The sequence below is a fragment of the Misgurnus anguillicaudatus genome, chromosome 21 (assembly GCF_027580225.2).
Source record: "Misgurnus anguillicaudatus chromosome 21, ASM2758022v2, whole genome shotgun sequence".
In the NCBI taxonomy this organism is placed as follows: Eukaryota; Metazoa; Chordata; class Actinopteri; order Cypriniformes; family Cobitidae; genus Misgurnus; species Misgurnus anguillicaudatus.
In genome coordinates this window covers 19,171,928-19,198,338 of record NC_073357.2, presented here as the reverse complement: position 1 = coordinate 19,198,338, position 26,411 = coordinate 19,171,928, and the positions used below count along the sequence as shown (strand labels likewise).

Sequence of the window (26,411 nt, the reverse complement as noted above, 5' to 3'; positions counted from 1 at the left end):
ATCACAAGAGCAACGGTACAGTAAATAATTCAGCCGGTAACCTTGCCTGACTCTCCAAAACAAGACAAAAATGGCACACACACACAGATTTTAGTGTTGTTGACTTACATCAGCATTAACCAGTAGCAAGTTTTCAGCACCAGCTAATTTTCTGTCCTTGATGAAAGCAGAATTGTGCGCTAAATGACAAAATCATAACTGATGAGAACATATTTATTATTAAATGTATATTTTGGACCGGTGGCTCAGTGGGTAGCACTGTTGCCTTAGAGCAAGAAGGTCTCTGGTTCAAATTTGTATGTTCTCCCCGTGTCAGTGTGGATTTACTCTGTCGCTCCGGTTTCCTCCCACAGTCCAAAACCAGGCAGGTTAGGTGAATTGGAAATGCCAAATAGTCCTTTCCTGACTTGGGTGTGGATACCCAGTTCTTGACATATGGCCCTAGATGCTGGAATGGCGTAAATAAATAAAACCACAGGATTTTGGAATAAGATATCCATATGGGCAGGGCTACACTGATAACAGGGTTTTCCACGGGTCATGGAATTTCTGGAATATTATTGAATTTAATAGGTTTCAGACATTGGAAGCCAGGGAATTTGATATTTTTTTTCTCCAAGTCATGGAATATTAGGGGTTTTTGCTTGTTACTTTAAATTTTAGTTTCCATTTATCAAAATGTAATCCATTTATTAACTTGTGTCGTGAGGAATACCATTTCTGGGTCCAAGCCTCCGCTGACTACAATTTAAACAGCTGTTTATTGTCACTGTTTATTCATTTCACGCATTTAAGCTACATTTTTATAAACTAACGGTGCACTAAATTATCCAGGCTCACGGCATCCCAGACAAAGGTCATGGAAATTCAGCTTTCAAGTCAGGGAATTTGACATTTGATTCAGAGTGGGAACCCTGTGATAAGCAAGTAATGGTAACCAAGTTAAATGTGGTTGCTCATAGTTTAGGCTTGTTAATACAATATACATCACAGGAAATGACTCACGCCAACCATTTAAAATTCATGAACAAAATGTGTGTGAGTCAGATCTTTTTAAAAAATGAATTTCAATTTATTTACAGCACCTTTCATAACGTGCCCCACTTAAGCTACACAGCTAACACAGTCATGTTGCCTGGTGAGATCATGCATGTCGTAAATGCATTTTGTAGTTAATGTGAATACCGATAATGTAAACGAATTGAATTGTGGGACGCTGCGTATCTGATCTGTGTGGTATCTGTGTTGTTGTGTGTATCAATTAATGGCATCTTGTTGTTGTGTGTTAACAGGCTCTTTAACCTGACGCTGAAGAAGCTAGTCATGCTGAAAGAGCTGGACAAAGATTTGACCTCCGTGGTCATCGCCGTTAAACTCCAGGTCCTAACACCTTCCCTTTTCCTCACACTCCTCACACTTGTTTCCATTTTTAAAGGCTATACTTTTTGTTATTTAAATAAAATGGTATTTCTTTCTTTACAGTTGAAACAATAAGCAATAATATTACATTACAACTTATTTTTGTAATCAAATCGCTATGAATAGACACCCACCCTAAAAGTCCCAGCGTGCCCTCACGTGTCATATTACAAATGTGTTGAGTGCTGATCCATGTTGTATTTAATCTCTGTGGATCTTTCACTTCGCTAAATTAATAATAGTGAACATTGTAATTTCAGCCACTCTTGGATTCAGACTAATTCATGAAATATTTATGCTTTTTTTAATGTTCCCTAAGAGTAATTTGATGATATGTCAAGTTACATTGCATTTTGTCTTGATTTTTTTAGAAAGAATGCATCTTACATAAACACCCCCTAAAACACATTAGGGTTAACTTAAAATCGGACGTATTATACTGGGTTTATTTATGACTGATTAGTTGACTAGTTGGTCATGCTTCCTGTTCTTTCAGCTCTCCCACTCTCCTCCTTGCACCCATCTCTTTCTTTGGACCAGTTTGGGGTGTCAGATGTGAGAGTTGCATATTTATACACCATCTGTTCCTGACTCCCTGTCCTTTCCTCTCTCTCCCTTCCTCAATTTCAGGGCTCAAAGCGAATCCTTCGTTCCAATGAGATCCTGTTGCCATCAACTGGCCAGACAGAAACAGACCTGCAGCTCACTTTCTCATTACAAGTGAGTCGAACCGCACACAGATTTGGTGCAGGTTTTTTACCTGAATATTCTGCCGTATATTCTGCTAAATATAATATTGCTATATACATTTGGTCTGACAAAGAATTTTATGAATAATTTTTAAGTTTCAGTGTTCGAAAATTATCAAAATGTTAATATCATATAAAACCTTTTTATATTACCTGAGGATAGGAAAGATGGAGATAAGAGAACTGTTAGTTTTGTAGTACTAAACCCTTAAAGGGGACATTTCACAAGACTTTTTTAAGGTGTTAAATAAATCTTTGCTGTCCCCAGAGTATGTATGTGAAGTTCTAGCTTAAAATACCATATAGATAATTTATTATAGCATGATAAATTTGCCACTTTGAAGGTGAGAGCAAAAATGTGCCAAAAAGGTGTCCTTTAAAGTGTAAATGAGCTGATCTTTGTACTAAATGGCAGTGTTATGGTTGGATAGTGCAGGTTAAGGGGTGGTATTATCCCCTTCTGACATCACAAAGGGAGCCAAATTTACATTAGCTATTTTTTTTAAATGCTTGCAGAGGATGGTTTACCAAAACTAAAAGTTACTGGGTCGATCCCAAATATAGCACTTAAACATGGAAAAATCAGATTTTTTATTATATTTCCCCTTTAAAGGCAACTGTTAAATTTAAAATAAATCTGACTTTTTCCATGTTTAAGGTAGCGTGCACACCGAAGCTTTTATGCCCGCAACCGGCGTATGTTTTCAATTGTTTTCAATGGAAGCGCGTCATTTTTAAAAAAAGCAAGCAGCTAGCATTTTTTTCCCCCGCTAAAAGCCGGCGCTTGCCGTTTCTTCCGCGCTGAGAGTTGAAAAATATTCAACTTTGGGTGGAAAGCTCAGCTTGTCAATGTCAGTTCTCACACGGCCGTCCAATCACAGTGAAGGAGGGGCGGGACAAATATCACAACAACCAACCAGCGCATCGTACAACGAGCAAAAGTATAATAGCGACCAAAGTGCTCAGCTCAAAAAGCTGGCAGTCGGCTAAAAAAATCTGGCATTCGTCATATGCCTGGCGTTTTCAGCCGCATTTAAAAGTGCTATAATTGAGTCCCCAGTGCTTCTATTAACCTAGAAAATTTAAAAAAGAACAACCAAGTAAGTTTTGGTAAACCTTTCAATGCAAACATGTGGAAAAAATAGGTCATTGAAATTTGTCTCCACTTGTAATGTCAAGCAACTATCCTTGTAATCTGCAACTATCCAACCACGGTATTGCCATTTAGTGCAAAGAGATCTGCACTTCTGCCATATTTTTTATTATTACATTAATTATATTTGCATTAATTAAAAACACTTTCTTGATTTGTCCTGGCATAGTCAAACCCCACACATTAATTCTTAACCATTCAACAGACTTTCGAGTTGAAAGTTTTTTTTTTTTTTTTGGAAAACCTTTGTCATTCAGGCCATGAGGAAAATCGAATTGCAAATTTCGGGTGAAAGGAAGTACAGGGCAGAGATAATGCATTGTACTAGGAGATTGTGTCATGCGTCAGATAATTGATAACTTTTCAGCATTGCTAGTCTATTATAGATCACCTTGCATACACACCAAAAGCTACAAAATTCTCACTGATTTTACTTTTGCTTCTCAGTATCCTCACTTCCTGAAACGAGACGCCAACAAACTTCAGATTATGCTGCAGAGGAGGAAGAGATACAAAAACCGAACAATCCTTGGCTACAAGACTCTCGCCCTCGGCCTCATCAACATGGCAGAGGTAAACATCCATATAGTATGTCTTTCAATTAAAATGCCCTGGATCAGTCATTCCTTCATTAATTGATTGATTGATTGTTCCGGTAGGTGATGCAGCACCCGACCGAGGGTGCACAGGTTCTGGGTTTGCACAGTCAGCTGAAGGATGTGTCAGTCCCTGTCGCTGAGATCAGAGTTTATTCTCTCTCCAGTCAGCCCATCGACCACGAGGGGCCAAAAGCCAAGATGAATGGTAAGAGCTGTTTTTGTATTGAGAGCATCTTCCTCTGTAAACCAAGTAAAGCATTATTATTAGTAGTAAACAAGGTAAGTTTACCAGGTCAGTCCAATTTTGATGGAGAATTGCAGAACATTTTTACTAATTAATTATTCAGGATACTCCCATATATAGCATGTTTGTACATCAACAACATTACATATTCAGACTTTGCTCAATTTTACCTGTGCATTTCACTCAGGCAAGGGCAGTTAAGTTAACAATGTGTAGCTTTTGGATTTCATTATGTAATTTGATTGAATCATATAGTTTGAATCTGTTATTTCTACAAGTTTTTTTGAAAAGCATGTTTGAAATGTACAGTAAAAATTAAAAAGGCACAGCTGCACATTTTATGTCATCATCAGAACATAAATTGATTTACAAATAGCATAAGAAACTGGGGTTTCGTGAACCCCTGGTGGTTCAAGGGGAAATTGCAGGCTGTTTGTGAGTTGATAAAAAATATAAATTCTTATTAAAGGCGGGGTGCGTGTTTTTTGAAAAACACTTTGGAAAAGGGAGTTGGCCGAATACCAAAACACACTTGTAGCCAATCAGCAGTAAGGGGCGGTTTTATCAAAAGAAGGTCCAGATTCTATTCGGGTAGGGGCGTGTTTGTTTAGGTGATTTCAAATACCAATATTTGCTTTCAGAGACCATGCACCCCACTGAGAACTCATGCAAATAAGAGTCCAATAACAGATAATAATAACGTATGTAAAATATTACTGATTAAACCTTAAAAAAAAAATCTTTACATATCGTTACGTACTGTGTTAGATCGTTCACCAGACATTGATAACTACTCAGAGGAAGAGGAGGAGAGCTACTCGTCTGAGCAAGAGGGCAGTGATGACCCCGTTCACCATGTAAGTGAAGACCCTGTTTACACCTAAGATGCATATGGGCGAGTTTGGCCAATAAACAAGGGTTTTAAACTTTCCCTTTTATGTGCAGCTTTAAACAAAAGAACTGCTGGTCATATAAAGTGAGCTCATATACATGCACAAGATCTTTGTAATGTCTGATATTATTGGGCATTGATATGGATAATGTGAAGCTTTTCTAAAGTTTGATGAATATAGAAATAATAACGAGTTCTACCTGAAACATCACATTTGTTGTTAGACTAAAAGATTATTAGATCGGATCACCCATCGGGTGAATGCCAGGTATAAACGGGGTGTTTGATTAGCATGATATCTGAACATCTGGTAATACAGTATGTGAGTGTGCATAAGTGTGTTAAATCTGTTATGTGTTCATCTCAGTATCTAGATGATGAAGAGGATGAAGTTAGGAAGAAGAAACCCAGACGCAAACTCACTTCTAACGCATCCATCACTAGAGTAAGACACACACACACTCTCGCTCTCTGGTAGCTGTACTAATGATGATGAATGACTATACCGAGCTCGACTGAGCTCTCTTTTACTTATGCACACTGTTACACTTGATCATATCTTTATCATATTCTTTACTTGGTGCATTTTAGTACATATTAAAATAAATACTTAATGGGATACTAAGTTAGTAAGAATAAAACGTATTAATTAAGAGTGGGAAAGAAAACTACGACTTATTGTCAACATTAAATCCACTTTACATCCTTAATTCAACTTATTCAACAGGTTGATTGTATCCATGTAGAATTTATTGTAATAGATAGCAAAACTGAGGATATTTTTATATTGTGAGGAATGAGATCGATTACAAAGACACGATCTTTAACAAATTATCCACAATTACACCAAGGACACGTTTAAAGAAATAATTTTCGTATTTAAATAATACTCTTGATTTAATCTTTTTTTCTTTTTTACCTCCAGCAACCTAACATCAAGCAGAAGTTTGTGGCCCTCCTGAGGAGGTTTAAGGTGTCAGATGAGGTAACGTCTCATTCCTTTCAACATTTCTAATACGATGGCTTGAAATTACAGTGGTGTACGACTGTGAACGTTTCTCTGCATATATTTTCAAGATTTTGTCACATCTTTAGTCTTTACATTCTCACTTTTCTTTAACAAGATGATAAAGGGAATTCTTAAATCTGAAGAATATATGGGTCATTCTTTCATTAGGGTGGCAAATGAGAGGCAGAAATTGTAAAAATGCTTGTTTGTTTTGTTTTTATAAAATGTATTGTTATGCATTTAAAATGTGTTTTTATGCTATATCCATTCAAATTAAAGGTATTGCGGAGGATTTTCTTTTTTTTCTGGGTGGATCATCAAGACTTTTGGTCCTCCTAGCTGTCAATCAGGAGTGTTGCGCAATTGCATTTTTTTTTAAAGTGGAGAAGGCGGTTCTTTTCTAAATTTTGAGAAAATCCTCCGCTACACATTTAAAGCGTAATAGCATTTTTTTTTATTAAAAATTTCTGTGGTGTTACCAATCCATACAAATTAGCCTTTATCCAGTATTTCTTTTAAATAGAAGCTGCCATCACGATGATTTCAGGATTAGGGGACATTTAGGAAATATTAATAAGTATGTATTTATCAATTTTTTTATTTAAAATATGTAAAATCTGCAAGTTATAAACATAACACCACAGACACTACCCTACTTGGAAAATCCAGCTAAGACCAGCATAAGCAGGTAGCTGGTTTAAGGTGGCGGTAGCTGGTATAAGCTGGTCCTCCCAGCCTGGCAAAGCTGGTCAAGCTGGTGGGTCAGCTGGTTTTCCAGCCTGATCAGCTAAATCCAGCTGGACAAGCTTAAAAGGTGACCAAAACACAGCTATACCGGCTTAAAGAGTGACCAAAACACAGCTAGACCAGCTTAAAAAGTGACCAAAACATAGCTAGACTAGCTAAAAGAGTGACTAAAACACAGCTAAACCAGCTTGCTACACCAGCAATACCAGCTATAACCAGCTCACCTGCTTATGATGGTCTTAGCTGGAAGTTTCAATAGGGTAGTAAAGTGTGACACATGAAATTGTCAGAAATGTAGCAAATTTTAAGGAAATTAATAAGAAAGAATGCACTCACCATGCACCCCTCAGACCAACACATACATGCATATATACCTACCTACATACATAGATACATGCATGCATACATACATACATACATATACAATTGAATAAAATTGTACATGTTAAATAAAATCTATATTCACTATATAACCACTTAATTTGTGTTAAAAATGGTATATTGTTGCAATAGCTCTCTGATGTATGGTGGTGACATGCATATTTTGTTACAAATGCAATCTCTCAAACTCAATTAAATATGTATTTAAAAACAAAAAAAAATTAATTGTTAATAGTGCACAAACTGTGTTTATCCTACAGAATACAAATATGGAAACATTTTATAATTGATTGGTATTTGGTATAACTGTTGTAAAGTAGAGGGACACCACTTGCCACCCCAACTGAAGAATGACCCATATACAAAATCTATCTGTGCACTAGTCAAATGAATAATGTGTGTGTATCTTTGTGTGTGTAGGTGGGGTTCGGGTTAGAGCATGTGTCCCGCGAGCAGATCCAAGAAGTGGAAGAGGATCTGGACGAACTATACGACAGTTTAGAAATGTACAACCCAAGCGACAGCGGCCCTGAAATGGAAGAGACGGACAGCATCCTCAGCACTCCAAAACCCAAACTCAGGTGACACATGCAGCACACGTACACAGGCTGAATACATGCTGACATCCTCTGGTGATGTCTACACTTATGGTGCCCTCTGGTGGTAAGACTGGGTGGTGTGCCCTTGTCACATAACCTCCAGCTTTCTAAAAAAATTGCTTAACAACAAAGGGAGGGTCTTTTTATTGGCTGGCGTCCTCTGCTGATTGAGGCACGAGGCCAAAACTGCAGATACTCATTATGTGGTTGTCAGTGTTATTTTCTTGCGGATGACTTATTGGAAATGGATTAGGGAATTAAGTAAAATTCTGTCACCATTTGCTTACTTTCCAACCAACCCGGTACAAATGACTTTCCTCAGTGAAAAATTAAAGGAGATACGAAAGGAGAGAACTCTTCTTCCTCTGTGAGGAAAAGAAAAGCTTCTTCTCATTCTTTTTGCTTTTGTGGGTTAGACCATATATGTGTTAAAACAATTAAAGCTGATTTTCAAAACCACAAATTTTATTAAATATTGACCTTGTTTACTTAATAATATTACTGTAAATGTTTCTGGTCTTATTATGACCAATTACATTTACATATACATTGTCTAAAGCGACTTACAAAGATTAGGAAACAATAGTACAAAAGGTGATTATAACTAGGCATGGGCCGGTTACCGGTTTCAAGGTAGACCGAGGTTTTAAAGAGTCAAGATTTCAAAACCACTAACATTTTCTGTAATACCGTTTGCAAGGTATGAGCTGGGTTTACACCAAATTAATTAAATCATTAAGTCATTTAATATATATTACAAAAATATTTTTTGAAAGAAAATAATTTAAAGGCTCTATTTTCACCCAGAATGCATGTTGCTTAAAATAAAATGTATTGTGTCTAGTTAAAAAGTTGTTTGTATATGTCTGAAAAAACACATTTTAGTGTTGCAATGGCAAAACCGCAATACTGTGCAACAGTGGTATTTTTGCTTGAGGTTATCATATCGCCAAAATCTCATACCGGCCCATGCCTAATTATTAAAAGATCCAAGTTTTCCCTATTTCGAAACAATACCTGTTGAGAGAAAAGAAAGAGACAATGTCTCCCCGTGACAGACTCTGCACAGTTTCGTTTAGGGAGAACGAGGATAAGGCAGTACGCTTAACACTACAAATCAATACCCACCGACGAGCGTCATCAAAATCCGGTTGAGTAAGGGGAGACAGGGACGAGACTGCATTAGCCATCTCCCTGATGCCTGTCTGGTCTCCCTTACTCGACGCCCTCCTTCTTAGAAACCTCAGGAGGAGGGCCGAGCAAGTGATAACATTATGCAATACTTATCTTTAAATCTTTACTCTGTGTTAGGGAATTAATAGCCCGATTTTAATTAAAGTTTGTCTTTGTAATCTCGTATGAATGCCCCTAAAACACATTTTTAAATGCCATGTTTCACTCACTCATAAATGATAAATGTAACGCTAGACTGGTTTCCATAACAAGTTTGTGCAAGCTCTTGTTAATATTGATTAAAAAGCTTTGTGTTTCGATTAAACAATGATATGCGACTAAAATGTAATGTTTTCCTTTTATGATAAATCATTCCAAATCATATATTTTTGCAAATTAGATGTACTTCCATTGGGCGCATTTTCAGTTCGCAATTTCAGTAGTGTAAGTAGTGGAACTGCAACTATTGTGCATATAAAACAGGTTGTGATACTGTCATGGTTCTGCCCTCTTGTCCTTGTTTTATTCTTAGGCTTGAGACAGGATCATGACAGGCCCATTTTTTGTGTGGTAGCACATGGCCTTTGTTTAGGCTGTGTGCTTCCTTGTCTTGTCCCTTGGCCCCAGCCCCTTTGTCTCTTTGGTAATAACAATAGCTGTGTCCGAAATCGCTCCCTATCCACTATAAAGTGCACTATATTGGGTGTCGGCCATTTTGTAGTGGTGTCCGAAACCTGAGTGAACAACTTCATTCCCTACATTCGTTCACTACTTTTTACTCACAATACACTCTGATTTTAAGGGGAATATTCGATGTACACTCGCTCGCTCATATTTCCCATGATGCAACGGGAGACGAATGCATAACTGGAATCAGCTGAAGGATGCTGACAGTAAACACCAAAAATTTACGCTTATACGCTTTTGTTAGTTCTTGTTTTCAGTTATTTTCTACTTTTTTTTTAAATAAACAAATAAAAATAATAAAAGATTTAATACATATTTTTATTAAACAATAAATAAACAGCAGTAAATAAATAAATATGATAAGCAGTTCTTTTGCTCTCTTTATTATCAACGAATACAATAAACATGGCAAATGTGAAAAACAGTAAGAATGTAAACTTTACCATTTCACAATCAACAAAGCCACACAGGTGTTTATGCAGGTGTTTTTAAAATTTGATCAATTTATTTGACTTATTTTTTCTTTCGCTCTCTCTGTTTGTGTGTCTCATAGACCTTTCTTCGAGGGAATGTCTCAGTCAAGCTCTCAGACAGAAATCGGCAGTTTGAACAGTAAAGGGAGCCTGAACAGAGACGCCTTCAGCCCTGTGAGTGTGTGTATATTAGGCTTTGAAGTGGAAATGAAGCAGTCAGTCAAGTGAATATTTATTAGTAAACAGTTACTAGCGAGTCTATAACCACTAAGCTTTGACTGCCCCCCAAGTTGATTTTGATATGTTTGTTCACTGTTTTGTAGTTCATGAGTAAACTGATAAGTAGGCCATTTTGAGAATATCAGATGTCATATTTGAAATGGTTTGGTTGATTTTATGGGTTTGAAGTGTTTAGTGAGTGTAGTTCTTGTGCGTGACCAGCAGGGTGAGCAGCCAACTACAGATAAACTCAAACACTCCCGCAGTCGCAACCTGGAGGAGCCACTGTCGGAGACAGACACTCTGGTGAGGGACTGACCTACATATTTCTCCTACTCACACAAAACGCTTATATCACACCCTATTCCAAGCAAATGAGCATGGGGGTTGTTTTTTTAAATGCTTTTTTGGATTCAAAAATGTGTGTGTGTGTGTGTGTGTGTGTAGGAGCTCAATGATCAAGAGCTGTTTACCGATGTCGGCCCCTGCATAACAGTGTCTGTGGCTGAGAAACCTCGCACACCTTTAAAAACCAGCAAGAATGAGGTGCAGTCCATACCGTCACCCAGGTCAGAGCACACCAAGCACCCATCACTATTACTGCAACACCTACAGTACATAATTTTAGGGATTTGAGCAAACCCTTAACCTTATGTATGGGAATTGCCAACTGACAATTTTCACCTTGCGGATAAAACAGGCTTTTTTGACTACCAGCAACATAGTACTTAGCAACTACTTAGCAATGTCCTGGCAGCTAACAATAATCCCAAGGGGGCGTGTACACCAAAACGTTTATGCCCGCGGCTGGCTTTTGTCCCAATTTTGTCCCAAGTGGTGTGCTTTTCAAAAACGGCAAAAATGTTCAACTTCTGGTGAAACGCTCAGCTCGTCAATGTCACTTTTTCTCGGCCGTCCAATTACAGTGGAGGAGGGGCGGAACAAATATCACAATAACCAACCGGCGCATTGTTCAATGACAAAGCAGAAGTATCATACTAACCAAAGCCCTTGGCAGAAAAAACGCTGGCAAGCGCCCACAATCTGCATCCGCGTGCCATTTTTAGCCGCGTTTAAACGCTTTGGTGTACACGCCCTCTAATGGGCGGTTCACATTTCGCCTCTAAAACAGCGCGGAAAACATGATCGTTGGTTGGTTCTTGTCACATGACCTGGGGTGCACTCGTGGCATTCTGAAAAGTTCAGATGTTTGTAACTTGATGCGGTGTTGTGACCGATTTACTTCCGTTATGAGCTTGCATACCACGCGCCTACATTTAAAATGACGAGCTTTAGCGCGCAAAAGGTAATTTAAAGTAATTTTTACTTTATGTGTGGAGCAATCATCTTAACCGAAGCAGCGTTTGGAATTCGTCCTCCGTCTGTGTGCGTGTGTTTAAGTACACTTAACAAATGTAGGCATGTCAAAAATACAGTTATGCCGCTTACATAATTTAGCCTTTTTTATGTTTTATGATAGAGACTTAAGGAAAATTATGTAGACTAATAATTTAAGTTTAATGTCCTAATGATCAGCCTACTTATTTGTATGTCCCACAGCTGACATGGAACGTTATTAACCGGATCTTTATTTTTTCGTTCTACCCGGTTCAGGAACATCAATTTTAGGGTTAAACCGGAAACGTTTCTAGTCGGAACGAACCAATTGTGGAAAAAAATCTGGTTCAAAGCCCTGCCAAGATGTAAGCAAATGTTTTGGATATATCGTAACTTTGAGAGTAAAAAAAAACATACTGTACAGGGGGTAAAACAATTCCTGTGGCTGCTGACAATGTACTAAGGTCTTATAAAGTGTTTATATTCCATAGGATCAGGCAAATGGTCCTAAGCACTTTTGTCGCCTGTAACTGCTTTTTTGATTTTTTAAGGAAGGACACCAAGCACAATAGTTTCAGCAAAAATCTAGGATTCCTTAAGTGTGACAGCAATTTTTTATTTAATTTTGGGCTGAACTATCCCTTTATTTTATAAAACATTTTACCTTTGTTGGAATCTCCAAAAAGGTTTATGTCAAAACTATGACATTTTTCTGTAAGTTTGTTCTTAGATTATTTAGTAGTATGTAGATTATAAATGCACTCGCAGAGTGCTCTACACCTTCATTTGTACATGTAGTTATGGAGTGAGTGTGTGTGTGTGTGAATAGGCTGGATGGAGGACAAACACCCCGGAAGCGCAGCACTCCTCAGAAGGACCGCCAGCTTTCTAAACCACTGAGTGAACGAACAAACAGCTCAGACAGTGAGAGATCACCTGAGCTCGCCCACAGCACACAGGTAAGATCTTTGCAAAATTTGCCACAAATCGTTACCAAACGTTTACTTTCTGTCTTTTAGCAGTGGTTAAGCTGCAGTAGACCTTTGATAACGCAGGGGCTGGCTGCGGCTGCATTGTCTGCAAGTATAATTCATGGTGAACTTTTAGCAAATATCTGCCACTGGCAATTATTAAACTTGTGGCAGTAATACACAAGCTACTTAGCAAAAAAAAACAGTATTTTCTTTTCTTTAAAGTGTAGATTTTTTCTTTTTGTTTGTTTGTTTTACTGGACAAGCAAAATTGCATAGCATAGGATGTTAATACACACTCCTTTGTATATTAGGCATGCACAAACACTTTCTGTTTTTAAATCACAATTAAAAACATATTTGTACAGCATGGCATATAACTTTAATGACTACTTTTATACATTTATAAAATCAAGCATTGTTAACATTAATTAATGCACCATAAACTAACATGAATAACTGCATTGACATTAACTATAATTAATTATGTGCTTTCAATGCGATTAAAAAATAATAAAACAAAAAATGTTGACCACAACATTACATTTAGATCTGCTTACGCTGCAAGTTTTTTTTATTCACTGTTTTTGCAGTGTTGATCATCACAGCCAATCACAGACGTTACTTGACTAAATTTTTTTAATATATAAATATCAAATATTAAAAAATGCACCTAGACTGTTGTAACTAACCAGCAAAGTTTTGGTGAATTGACAGATGAGTATGCAGTTATATACTGGTGTCGGCATAAATCGGTACACTAGAATTATTATAAAAATAAAACATGCTTTTTACAAAAACAAAATCAGTAATCCAATTTAAAAGATATATACAGTATATAAATTACATATAGCTTTTTACTTTATCTGTCTTTGTTTAACTGCTTTAAATAAAAAAAGTCACTTTGAATTATTTGTGTGTGTGTGTGTTTGTGTGTGTGTGTGTGTGTGTGTGTGTGTGTGTGTGTGTGTGTGTGTTGTGTGCTGTGTAGGTCCTCAGGAAGGCTGTGTACGATCAGTTGAATCAGATTCTGTTATCTGATACTGCTCTTCCTGAAAGTCTCATTGTGATCAATGGTACCGATTGGCAAGGACAGGTAAGTGATTGTGTGTTGGCTAAAATTCTGCAATGAATTTAAGTAGCATTAGCCTTCTAACCTTTTATATGTAATTGTGTTTGTACTCTAATGTTTGTCGAATTAAAGTGACATAAGATGTAATTGTGTGTTTGTGTTTAGTATGTTGCAGATCAGTTGCAGGTTCAAAAGCATCCTGTGGTGTGCACGTGTTCTGGTGCAGAGATCCAGGCGGTTCTGTCTGCTCTACTTACACGGATACAAAAATTGTAAGTCACACAATAGAAAATGCAAAAAACCTTTCAAGGCCTGTTGAAAACAGGTCCAAACCAATAAAGTGAAGAATATGGCTGACAGACTTTGTCCAGTAATTTTCATGCCAAAGCTGAGTTGACCACAAAGATACGATTAGTGAATATTAAGATATTTACACTATTCCTCTTTTTCTTTCTGTAGTTGCAACTGTAACTCCTCCATGCCGCGGCCAGTGAAGGTGGCGGTGGTTGGGGGTCAGAGTTATCTGGGCTCTGTTCTGCAGTTCTTCGTCACTCAGTTGGCCAATAAGACATCTGATTGGCTCAATCACATCCGCTTCCTGGTTATTCCTTTGGGTGAGAGGAACAACAGAATTTACAAATGAATCAATGTTAATGTTGCATTATTGTTAATATGTTTTAGAAAATAGTTATTTCAAAGGTATTTGGTAGTAAAAGATTGTTTTAAGGTGTTTAGGTTTTTTACAGATATGTACTGTAATGCCAATACAGCAAACAAATATATATTTAAAATATACAATAAATTGCCAAAAATATATGTACTAAAATATTGTTTTAAATATGTTAACAAAACATATGTTTTCACCGTTATATTTTTTGGACATCTTTTGTATATTTTGAAATAATATATATATATTTTTTTTCATGTATATTCACGTTGCATTGAAAGAAAACCGTTTTATGTTACAAACCTGTTTAAAATCTAAAATTTCCAATTGCAAATATATACTTATAATTTTATATTATATACATACTTGTACATTTTATATTTTTGTACAAACTTTTATATTTTGGCCAGGAAAATATATTTTTGCATTGGGTTGTAAAATTAGAAAATGATTTGTTGCCCCTGAAATACTTTTTGAAATATTTGTTAATATATGAAGGTTAAAACTAAATATTTAGTTTTATATATTTATAATTCTTTTGTGTTTAAAAAGAAACGACATTAGGGTGAGTAAATAATGACAAAATTTAGATTTTTTTGATAAACTATCCCTTTAATAAAGACCATTAAATGGATGGCCATTAAATCTTGCTAAAACAACAAATCTGGTCGTGGCCTTAGACTTTGCACAATACTGTATTTTCAGATAACTAGTGGCCACCAATTGACCACAATTCAGATCAGATTTGTAAGACGGTGTTTGTTATTTCTTTGAACTGCCGCTCAGGTTCTCATCCTGTTGCTAAGCACCTGGGTGCCCTTGACAACCGCTATAGTGCAGCATTTTTGGATGGAGGATGGAGAGACCTGTTCAACCGATCAGAACCGCCACAGACAGGTACACACAAACACACTGCATGGCAGCGTTTCTGAGTTGCACTATTGTGCATCTTTTACTGCATATTGGACTGTTTTGTGCTGCCAAACAGTATGCAGTAAAATGCAATGCTAAACATTTTGAATTGGATTATGTTGTCTCACTTTGTTACCCGTTTAATTTATTTCTGAAACAACAAGTGTATGCAATTAATTAAATACATTTTTACAAATAAAAATTGCACATTTCTGTTCTTACCAATATTGTAATTGTGGCTTAATGTCAGGACAGAGATGTTAAACAACATAAGGCTAATATTGAAGGTTTCAGCAGTAACAACATAAACAAGCGTGGAACACACATAACTTCCGGTAAACTCAGCTAAGAATAAATAACCACAAAGTCCTTTTAAAATAGTTTATTTATATAACAAGCAAAATAAACAACATGTAGATTACCTAGGAAACCGCGCATGCGTCCGATAAAGCTGTTCAGTCATTTCATCAATCTGTAGGCCTATATGGAGGGTCAACTCATATTTCTAATGGGTCTCTGAAACAGTTGTTTGTATCTTTGTATACCTTTTCTAATCTGTACAATAACAATAATGACTAGAAGTTGGATGTATTATCTCAAGCTTTATACTCAAGTAAAAGTGTAAAAGTACTGGTTTCAAAACTACTTAAAGTATAAAAGTAAATATAATGTAAGAAAAAAATGCCATTAAGGACAAAAGCATAGGCCCGCGCCACAGGGGCCTATTGTGCACTACACCACCTTTTAAAAAAAAAACATTTTTCTAAAGGCTATAGACTATAATGTTATATTTAAATGTTAATGTTAAAAACATTAATTTTGATGCACTAGGCTACCATGTTTCAGCCGCATATATGCCCATTGAAAATAAACGCTTTTTAGTACAACGCAAATACATTAATTGAGCCAGTTGTGGAGAAATAATAACTTTTAAGAAATAATCTTTTTTGAGTAACGACCCCAACACTTTGTCCTGTGATGTCGAGTGTGACGTGATTTGTGTCATGTACATGTGCGATGGATCACATTCAAACCAATAGGGTGTCAAAATGATATATGCTTATACTTCTCATCCAACCACAATCAAATTCACTCTGGATGGCGCAATTTATCTGTATAGGTGTTTTTTACGATAACAAGCCAGAATAAAAACAAGCCGGCATTTACTACAAAGAGCCATAATTCACCAACAAGCTAGGCAATATCATGTTCATAATCGCAGGCAATTCATCCACGATTATGAATGTGATATTGCCTAACTTGTTGGTGAACAATGGCTATTTGTAATAAATGCTGCTCCATCTGAAAGCAGGTGATTGCTATTTACTACTAATCACAGCCCTGCTGAAAAAAACAGCATACCAGCAAGACCAGCATATGTTGTGTTTTGGTGCTGGTTTGCTAGTGAACACCAGCTAAATCAGCACCAGCATTAGCACCAGCTAAACCAGCATTAGCACCAGCTAAACCAGCACCAAACCATCATTAGCACCAGCATCCCATGCTGGTCATACCAGCAAGACCAGCATATGTTGTGTTTTGGTGCTGGTATGCTGGTGACCACCAGCTAAACCAGCATAGACCAGCATAATTCCCATGCTGGTCCATGCTGTTTTTTTAGCAGGGAGAACCAGCTTTACTGACGAGATGCGCAAGATAATTGCATGCGATTAATCGTGCAGCCCTAACTGTCAGGCGTAAAAGTAAAAAGTCGACTGAAAAATTATTACTTCAGTAGAGTATAGATACCCAAAATTTCTACTTAAGTAAGGTAACAAAGTATTTGTACTTTACATTTTGTCAAGAGTGAATAACAAAAAAACGTTATCTTTCAGAGTATGATCTATTCTGTAATAGATAGGTTTTGCTAACCAATTCAGAAAAAGAGAAAATAGATTGTGAAATGTGCAGTAACTACAAAATTCACTTTAAAAGCAGATAAAGCCAAGGTTTTACTGTTGGTGTAGTTACTGTGTTTGTCCTTTGTATGGTAGTTTCCTATTCTAAACTGTCACAATAATTGTTGTATACTTTGCTCGGCAGATTTGGTGGATGTAGCATCTCGTATTGCTCAGTACATCAGTGGTGCAGTTCTCACTCACCAGCTGCCCATCGCTGAGGCCATGCTCACCTGCAAGCACAAGACGTAAGTCACAATGCATTTTCTCTCGCGTCAACCTGTCTCAGTCATGTCCTAAAAGCTCAGTCACCTTTTCAAGACTGAAATATAAGATAATGTAAGAGCTGTAGCTGCATGACTATTTTAAAAATTCTCTCTTTTTCTGCAGAAGGGATGAAGATTCCTATCAGAAATTTATCCCTTTTATTGGGGTGAGTTAGTAAATCTGCAACACTTCTAATTGTGCATGCCAATAGATGATGTATTAAGAAAATGTTCATTGTTGTATCAACTTTATGCAAAACGAAAGAAACGGAATTGATGTTTTACAGGTGGTGAAAGTGGGATTGATTGAGCCCGGTCAGTCGTCTGCAGGTAAGTGTTTCTGTGGTTGGACTTTTTATGCGTGTGATGATTTTGTATGGTTCTCAACAGCAATATTGTTTGCCTGTTGCTTAGGTGACATGGAGGAGGGTGTAGCTGTGAGCCTGGCTGTCCCCTCCACTTCTCCACCCACCCATGGTTCACCTGCCAGTCTGAAAGAGACAGCCACGCCCCCTTCTTCTCCATCAATAGGTGGTGGTTTGGTTGTACAGGGGTGAGTGTCTGCCGTTCTGTCTGTGTGCCCGCCTGAAAACAGGCTTAGGAATTGTTGAGGGAATTTGTGGTCTCTCAGGGGTGCCTCAAATCATTATGTAATCCCTGCTGGAAAAATCCAGGTCATACTGGATAGGTGGGTCAGCTGGTTTATAAAACATGGTAGATGGTGTGTTGCTGTTCGTTTCAAACTAACTTGGCCAATATGTAGTGAATTCAGATCTACCACCTGCAGCTGGTTTTAGCTGGATTTTCCTGCTAGCCTTCCTGAAAGAGAAAAGTCATTTTTATTTTCTATTCTCATAGAAACAATTTATTGTGTAATGTCAGCAGCATTATGAAAACCACACTTTAAAACACGTCACTTTCGGTTTCCTTGCACATAATGGCTACATGAACATGTGTTGTCTTGAGTTCTATTGCATTGTACTGTATTAAGTTTAAGTGTACTGTGTATACTGTATATTGTAAAGTAATGTGTAGCACCTCTTGTGTATAAACTTATGTATAGATTTGTGCATAGACATATCTGTATTTGAATCTGTCATGAAGGCATGGAGGTTGCTCAACCAGTATTTCATTGTACATGTACGGGCGGTTTCCCGGACTGGGATTATCCTAGTCCCAGACTAAAATGCATGTTTTAGCTGCTTTCATTTCAAAACACTTTGTACTGACATATTTAACATGTATCAGTGCCATTGTTTGGTCAAAAACAAAATACACAAGTATAGTTTTTTGTAAGGTTTGTTTGTAAAAATTTCTTAATTCTTTCCTCGGCGGCTTTGGCAAGTTAACTCATCAATTAAGAGAAAACGCTTCCCTGCAAATGACGAGTTTTTCCGGCAATCCATATTTATGCTCTTATTCACCAGGTGGTGCTCCTACCCAACTTATAAAACCCGGAAGTAAGCTGGCTGGCAACTTTTTTTAAATGCTGGCGGGGAAAGAGTTAAATGACCTAAAATAAATGTAAATCCTGTCCGGGAATGTCTTAACCGTGTGATTAAATCTTATTTGTCTTTTTCAGGAGTCCTAGTATGTCACACGGGGTAGATGCCATTGGACTGCAGGTGGATTACTGGCTGGCGTCTCTGGCTGACAAGCGTCGAGAAGGAGAGAGGAGAGACACAGGTTGTAAGAACACTCTGAAGAGCGCCTTCTGGTCCCTGCAGGTCACCCGATTGCCAGGAGGGGGCGCCACCGAGCCTCAAGCGCCTGTCAACACTATGGCCATGACAGTGGTCACCAAAGAGAAAAACAAAAAAGGTAGGCAGGCTGTAATGACGGCACAATGTTAGATCAGGTTAAATAATTAAATAACCCACTCCTGGTTAGGGTTGGGCATCGTTTCAAATGTATCGATTCCGATTCCAAATTCGATTGAACAAGGATCCGATTCCTTTCTGGAATCGAAATTCGATTCCCAACCCGTCTCCTGGTTGACTGTCCACAACAGGGGCATATTGTGGCATATTAACATCTCTCTGTCTCTGTCCTATTTGCAGTTCCTACTATTTTCCTGGGGAAGAAACCTAAAGAGCGGGAGATGGACTCTAAGAGTCAAGTCATTGAGGGCATCAGCAGGCTCATTTGTTCAGCTAAACAGCAGCCGACCATACTAAAAGGTATAACATGTTTTGTCAGTTCATCATCACTACAACGCAAACTACTTAAGTGAATGATAGCCTCCATAAACAACATGAGGAAAGCATAGAGAATATAAAGAAATTTAGTATAAAGTGTGTATCTTGGTAAAGATCGAGTAGTTGTTTGTTTTGAAATTAATGAGCAGAATCACAATTGTGCACTCGTATGAAAAAGAAAAATTGTTAAATGTTTATTCCACAAATAATGTTTTTTTTTCTTTTCCCAGTTACTATAGATGGAGGCGAGTGGAATGACGTAAAATTCTTCCAGTTGGCAGCTCAGTGGCCGACTCACGTCAAGTATCTCCCCGTTGGATTGTTTGGCTACAGCAAACCACCCTCTTAGGATGGCCAGCTTTCTAACCCGCATCTTCAACCTACACCCCATTGCACACCGCTGCCAGTCGTAGTTGTGAGACGGGACTGTGTTATGGTGGGTAGGTGTAGTTGAAGAAGTTAGATTTAGTGGGTTAATAGACTTTTATCAGCGCTAGTCACTTTTATTTATCGAAAGGTCCCAAAGCCACATATGGGGGCCAAGCACAAAATAAAAAAAACATCAAGCTGATCTCTAACAGCATGACACAAATCACATAAAAACGTGAATATGACCATTGACATCAATAATAAAACCTTGGGGTTTTAAAGCATAGCTAATAAATAGAACTTAACCCTTTTGTAAATTTACCATGGTAGACATATTTTTTGCCAAAATACTATAGTTACTATGGTCATTTTTTCTTTTGCTTGCAAAGCTATAAAGAAACTTGAAAATCCGAATAGGAATTCGTAAGATTGCTGTGTTTTCTGACAAAGCGAAAACTCTCGTGTGTAACCACTTTGATTATATAATGCAAAGATTTTTCAGTAGCTGTAGTAGGATTTTGTCAAGAACTACGTTTACCATGGTATTTTTTTTAGGGTCTTCCTTACTGTGTTTTTGTCTCACTTGAGGGAAAAAAGCACAGATGAGCATTCCAAAACTTTCTGAGCTCTCTTTTCCTTAAAAGGGTAGAGTCACACACCTATTTATTGGAGTTGTTATAACGCAAATTTTTTGCTCTCACGTGCAACCTTCCCTCTAGTTGGCAAAGCTCAAAAATACATTATTAGACCTCTAACCTGCATGTCTTAAGCTACATCAACCATAAACCACTAGCAAAGTTTTTTACACGTTATTTTTTTACGTTAGTTCAATGGTGCACTTTATGTATTCGTGCATGTGTTGAGCTGTGCTAACCGTGCTGCTGTACTGTAGCTGGCGACTTACATTTCCTTCAGTATATGGTTTACATCAGCGATTTTACAGATTATTCACAGTGACACAGTGCTTAATTTATATAGCTCGAATATAAAATATTTCCATTAGTTTTGTATTATTTTGTACACGGACTATGCTTTTATCGTTCGGAAGAGCTCTTGATCATTTAGTTTTGAGTACTTTTAAAGTGACCTTTTTTAGCTTAAATATATGTAGCTCATCCAATGGTTTTATTTTTATTCCGTAAACCATATTTCCAAAGATCGCTCCGGCCAATGAGAATGTAAACATTTTAAAAGAGTTTTGAGAGAAGGTGTCACCGGCAACGTGGGTAATAGTAACAATTGCAAGTTACAGTTGAGTTTATTTAAACTAACAACATCATACAGATTAGCAAAAGGGCTGAAGCGGTGACTCGATTATGTTGGAGGTGAACATTTCAAAGACGTGATGTTAAAGTTGTGGCGTGGTCGGAAGAATCAGGGGAAACGTTTTGTTGATTTTGTGCTCTTGTATGAATCTTTACAGTTTCAGAAACGTACACAGAGATGTACAGGATTGACGTCTGGGCTACATTTTAGTTGTCAAATGCTATGCACTTACAGTGAACTCACCTTTACTCTTGCGCATCTTCGTCCAAAGCACAACGTTTTTGTCAGCTAGCTCCTCATACAAAATGCTCTGTTACAACAAATGTGGGATCAGATCCCCACCTAAAATCAGTCCTTTTAAGCGTCATGAGCAATTTTAGAGCTCCCTTTATTTGCAAGCGGTCACGTTATTGTTGAAGGCAGCTTTCACTAAAGTAACGTTGATCTGTTTTGTCTTGAACATTTGTTGGATCCTTGTAGGTGTTAGGTTAGGCAAAAATGTCACTGTTTGAAATGTGGTTTTCAAATAATAGCAAAACAAACAACAACAAAAAAAACGTTATCTATGAAATGATGTTGTGCCACAGTTATAGAGTGAAGCAATTTGTGCTCGTTGGTTTGTGTGAGTGCTTTTGGACAATAGTGGTTACTGGTATGATTAGCCTGTGGTGTAAACTAAACATTTTTCACTTCAGTCGCAATGCAACGTTCAGCATCTTTTCACCCAGCTTACTTCTGACAATTGAAACTTGAACTGCTAATAGATTAATATAGAATTGTTGTTACGTCACTATTTGTAGGATTTGTAAAAAAGGGTGAATCTCACAAAGCATGTCAAAAACATATCAAAATCCAAATTTAAAAATAAGAAATTATATATGACTGAAAGTTAAAAAAAGCCTGTTTTAGTAACAGTAAGGTGCTTATGCATCCTGACATTAATTGAAATTAAGCACAAACATTCTTGCACTGGTCAAAACAAGATACTCTTCAGTGGTAATATTTGTTGTATGCTCATTGAAATGTAAACATCATTGTCTTACAATAAATTTTACTGTAATACACTAAAAATAGTCTTTTGGATCAAATTTGACCCTGACATGTTTCCGTGAGATTCACCCAAAATCAACTTTTTTAAATTTTGGATAACTGGTCAAATTGTCCACATCCTTTACAGAGATGAAAATATAATTTTCTTTGTGGCAAAAAAAGTATTAAGAACAGCAAAGTATTATACTCTAAATGGGTCAATTTTGTGTTTTACCTGCCACTTGCAGTGATGTTTAGCAATAGTTGTGTTTGAGTTGTGAAGCACAAGTGCTTTTCTTTTTTTGTACATTCAACACGTATCAACACACCTCCTGTTTCTGACCATTTTCAAAATAATAATACACCATCAAAATGGTAACATTTCTTTGGGTTAGGCTGACAAAGCAAATAATAGATAAAACAATGTTAATATATTCTAAATTTAACCCGGTTTCTAAATATTTGTCTTGGTTTAATGGCATTTTGCATTTGATTAATTACGTTATAGTTTAAATGCGTAGTGATAGAAACACAGTGCATTTGACCAGTTAATAAATTCACTTTGAATCTGAAATGTTTTTAAATTGATAACAATTCAAGGTCAGTTTGTTTATTCAAGCAAGTCTTTCTAGAAAAGGCCCTCTTTAAATAATTTAAATAAATCAGTTTCTTTTATGCTGTTTCACATAAATTTTAAAGCTTGCAAAATAAGCAAACCTAAAACTTTTAAATGAGAATCTGGATAAAAATATTTTTTTTTAGATCTAATTCAATACGATCAAATTTTATATGTATACATATTCTTGAAAAGCAAAAGATTGGGGAAAAAGTGTCACTGCCAAAGAATGTCAGCTGTTACATTTTGTTTTGTTTTTTGTGTGTATGGATGAAAGAAAGAAAGAGTTTCAGTATTTATTGAGCAGTCTGGGATGAGAATTGTCAACTAATCGAATATTTCCGAATGATTCATTTCAGTATAAAATTGACATGCTACATTCCATTCTGTTTTCAACTAATACGAAATGTCTATTTTGTCATTCCGTCAACATGGACTGTCTCTTTAACTGTGTGCTGTTTGGAGTCTGGTCTTTACCTGGCCGTATCTGTCCTTGTACCTCTATATGTACCTGTGTTGATTTGTAATGTGAAAGTTCTACAGAAACTGTGAAGTGGATTTAAGCATTGTGATTAGTCCTCTGAGTCAATCACAATGGCATCTGTCCACTTCTTTAAATACTTCTTGTCAATGTATTACAATCTGTTCTCAAGGGTTAATGTCCGAATTCCACACGCTTTGAAGTCAAAAAGTAGATTCGGCCAAAGTTAGCCCAATTAAAGACTAGAACCCACAATATTTAGACATGAAAGACTAAGAAGCCAAGCTTGTGGATAAGTATTTTTGCACATGCATTTATTATCAGTTTCAGCTTTTTGCCTTTCTGCCTCTAGACAATAATGTGTGTACATATCCAAAGTGCTTGTAATATGAACTGTTACATTATTGTGTTATTTTTTTATTTTGTAGTACTGCTTTTTCATAATTGAGTTGTCAGTCAATAGATGTGGTATGGACAGTGGAAGTGTTACTTGTATTCTTTTTTTATTTAATAAACATACCTGATTTGTATTTCTTTGAGTCATTTTTGAATCTTTAATAATTAGTTAAATGAGTGTAATCAATCAGGCCTAAACATTTTCTTCTCACTTCTCACAGTTTTATACTTCTAAGGACAATCTGTATATTATTACTTTGTTTCAATGTTAAACTTAGCATTTGCTTTACATATTACATAAAAATGCAATTACATATTACTGATGCAAATAAATGTAAAACTTTACAGCTTAAAGAGCACCTATTTCATTGCTAAAAACTTTATTTTGTCACATTATTTTCCACATACCATACATTTTTGAAGCTCTCTTCCTGAAAACACACGTATTTGAAAAGATCTGTGTCCCTGATTGGCCAGCTAATCTGCACTTTGTGATTTGCCTGAATACCTCTGACGTCAGCTGGAAATGTGAAGCTCCTTACCATGCTTGAAAGATTCGGTTGCTAACAGGAATTAACTTACAGGCTTGAGTCCGAAGCAGGGGGAATTATGATTATGTACATCACCAATCCCAGGAAGTAAACTGTTGCCTACAATCCATGTGTTTGTTGTAGTCCAAGAAAAGAGATTTACATTGAAGATGATAACTCATTGTTTACTTTGGGGTATGTACATTTTGCATATATTAACATGTAGGGGAGAGCAGGGCACAACCTAACGCTTTTTGGTTTTGGCTTAATCATTAAAAAAAATATTTAAGTTTGATTAATTATATTTTTACACAAGCAACACACACATCTCTGCTACAAATGACCATTTGAAGTTTATTTCTATTACCCTCTATTGGACAATTAACAAGTGCAAACGTTACAATTTACCCCATAGGTGGGGTTAATTGTAACACTTGCTAAAAATTAAGTTTGCAGGCAAATATTTCAATACTATTTTGTCTATATACTTGAATTGGATATATATCTGCCTATAATAGACTGGTATCTATTTATCCCCTATCTAACCATAGTTCCATTATAAATGGATACAAATGTCTACATGTGTGAGAAAAATCAACACAATTATGACAAAAAAAACATTTTTATATGTGACCCAGTCTGTAAAAAGCATACAAAAGTCTCAAAATCAAAGTCTGATTTTAGCCATTAATTTCATTATGATTTTCATCTTTGACATGACCTTATTCAATCAATATTAAAGATATGAACAAAAATTAATTCTGACAAACCATTTTTGATAAGACAGGCACGTTTATTTTGTTGTCAGCCAGCAATCATTTGTGTGTAGCCTCTTTAAAACAACAGCAAGAATTATGCTAACATTAGCTGTTTTCATATCGTTAGTGCTGAGGGGTTAGTTGTAACTAACAAGCCTACCAAAAAGGTTGTTAAGAGCTGCAGACATATTTCAAAATAATGCTATGTTTTAGTCAACAAGACACTGATTAAGGTGAAGAAATGTACTTACATGCCACCAAAACATTCTTTCATCAATAACTCTGAAAAAACATATCTTTCCATAAATTTGCAGGAGACCGTCTTTTAGCAGCTTGAAAACAACATGAGAAAAAAAAACTCAACCATTTGCAACAATGTAAATGGTCTGTGTTACAACTAACTGTGTTAGTTTTTGCCCTGTGCAACCCTACTGATACACAATTACACACCAAAGGAAAATTAAAAACGTGAATAGGACAATAGGTGCTCTTTAGTCATAATGAAACAAAATTTCAATCAACATTTGTGATCTTAAAGTTGTTGCTTATCCCAACGCTTTTCAAATACTATTAAGTTCAATGCCTTTTTGAAATAATGTCTGTTTATTTTAATTGTTTATATGATATTTATAAATACAATTTAAAGTCTGTTTTGGGGACAAAGTTCAAATAATTACAGCTACACCATTGCGAATTTGTCAACCCTGCTAAAAATGATGGAATCATCACAATAGAATAATTTTACTCAGTTGTACTTTGTAACAAATAAACAAATGCAACACCAAAAATATGTTTAGGTGAGCATTCTGGCTTTGTGAAACCTTGAACAAATTCAATTAAATTAGTTTAACTTATGGTGTTTTTAATAAGCAATAAATAAATAAATTATGGAATCTCAATAATAAACACTGTCAGAAAAAATCGTCCCGAACTGTAATTGGGACACAGTACCCTTATAGAAGGTCATAATACGTAACATTTAGGTGGTACCGATAAACCTTTGAGGTACTATTATGCACTTTATGGTACTAATATGTACCTCTGAAGTACTAATATAAACGCTTTAGGTGCGAAGGTGTACTTTTTGAAATGGTGCGTCGGTATAGGGACAATGTTTTTCTTTATAGGGACTTTTTCTTGTAAATCATTCATAAAAAATACAATCACTTACTTTGTCGCTTCTCCCTTGATGACTATATTTTTCATCAAGCTGGTTTCAGCTTTCTCAAATAATGATTGAAAAATCAGCTTGGCAGGGTTGGGCCTTTTCATGAACCAGTTTTTCAATTTCCACTATAAA

The 26,411-nt window shown here is 36.4% G+C and overlaps 1 protein-coding gene across 2 annotated transcripts in view; it reads left to right on the top strand.

Moving 5' to 3' along the window:
- The window catches only part of LOC129437229 (phosphofurin acidic cluster sorting protein 1), a 59,604-nt gene extending 35,647 nt beyond the window's left edge, over nt 1-23,957 (top strand). The window contains exons 2-24 of one of the 2 annotated variants that reach the window (XM_055195413.2): nt 1,293-1,380; nt 2,050-2,139; nt 3,769-3,894; nt 3,981-4,125; nt 4,933-5,021; nt 5,424-5,501; nt 5,982-6,041; nt 7,614-7,774; nt 10,206-10,299; nt 10,570-10,650; nt 10,792-10,913; nt 12,512-12,641; nt 13,645-13,749; nt 13,891-13,997; nt 14,185-14,339; nt 15,179-15,289; nt 17,348-17,450; nt 17,593-17,635; nt 17,756-17,798; nt 17,883-18,021; nt 19,051-19,289; nt 19,529-19,648; nt 19,897-23,957. In XM_055195413.2, the coding sequence (XP_055051388.1) occupies nt 1,293-1,380; nt 2,050-2,139; nt 3,769-3,894; nt 3,981-4,125; nt 4,933-5,021; nt 5,424-5,501; nt 5,982-6,041; nt 7,614-7,774; nt 10,206-10,299; nt 10,570-10,650; nt 10,792-10,913; nt 12,512-12,641; nt 13,645-13,749; nt 13,891-13,997; nt 14,185-14,339; nt 15,179-15,289; nt 17,348-17,450; nt 17,593-17,635; nt 17,756-17,798; nt 17,883-18,021; nt 19,051-19,289; nt 19,529-19,648; nt 19,897-20,015 (2,548 nt within the window). In that variant the 3' untranslated portion in view covers nt 20,016-23,957. Of the gene's footprint in view, nt 1-1,292; nt 1,381-2,049; nt 2,140-3,768; nt 3,895-3,980; nt 4,126-4,932; nt 5,022-5,423; nt 5,502-5,981; nt 6,042-7,613; nt 7,775-10,205; nt 10,300-10,566; nt 10,651-10,791; nt 10,914-12,511; nt 12,642-13,644; nt 13,750-13,890; nt 13,998-14,184; nt 14,340-15,178; nt 15,290-17,347; nt 17,451-17,592; nt 17,636-17,755; nt 17,799-17,882; nt 18,022-19,050; nt 19,290-19,528; nt 19,649-19,896 lie in introns of both variants that reach the window. The other variant, XM_055195412.2, reaches the window with a different exon arrangement.
- The last annotated feature ends 2,454 nt before the right edge of the window (nt 23,958-26,411 follow it).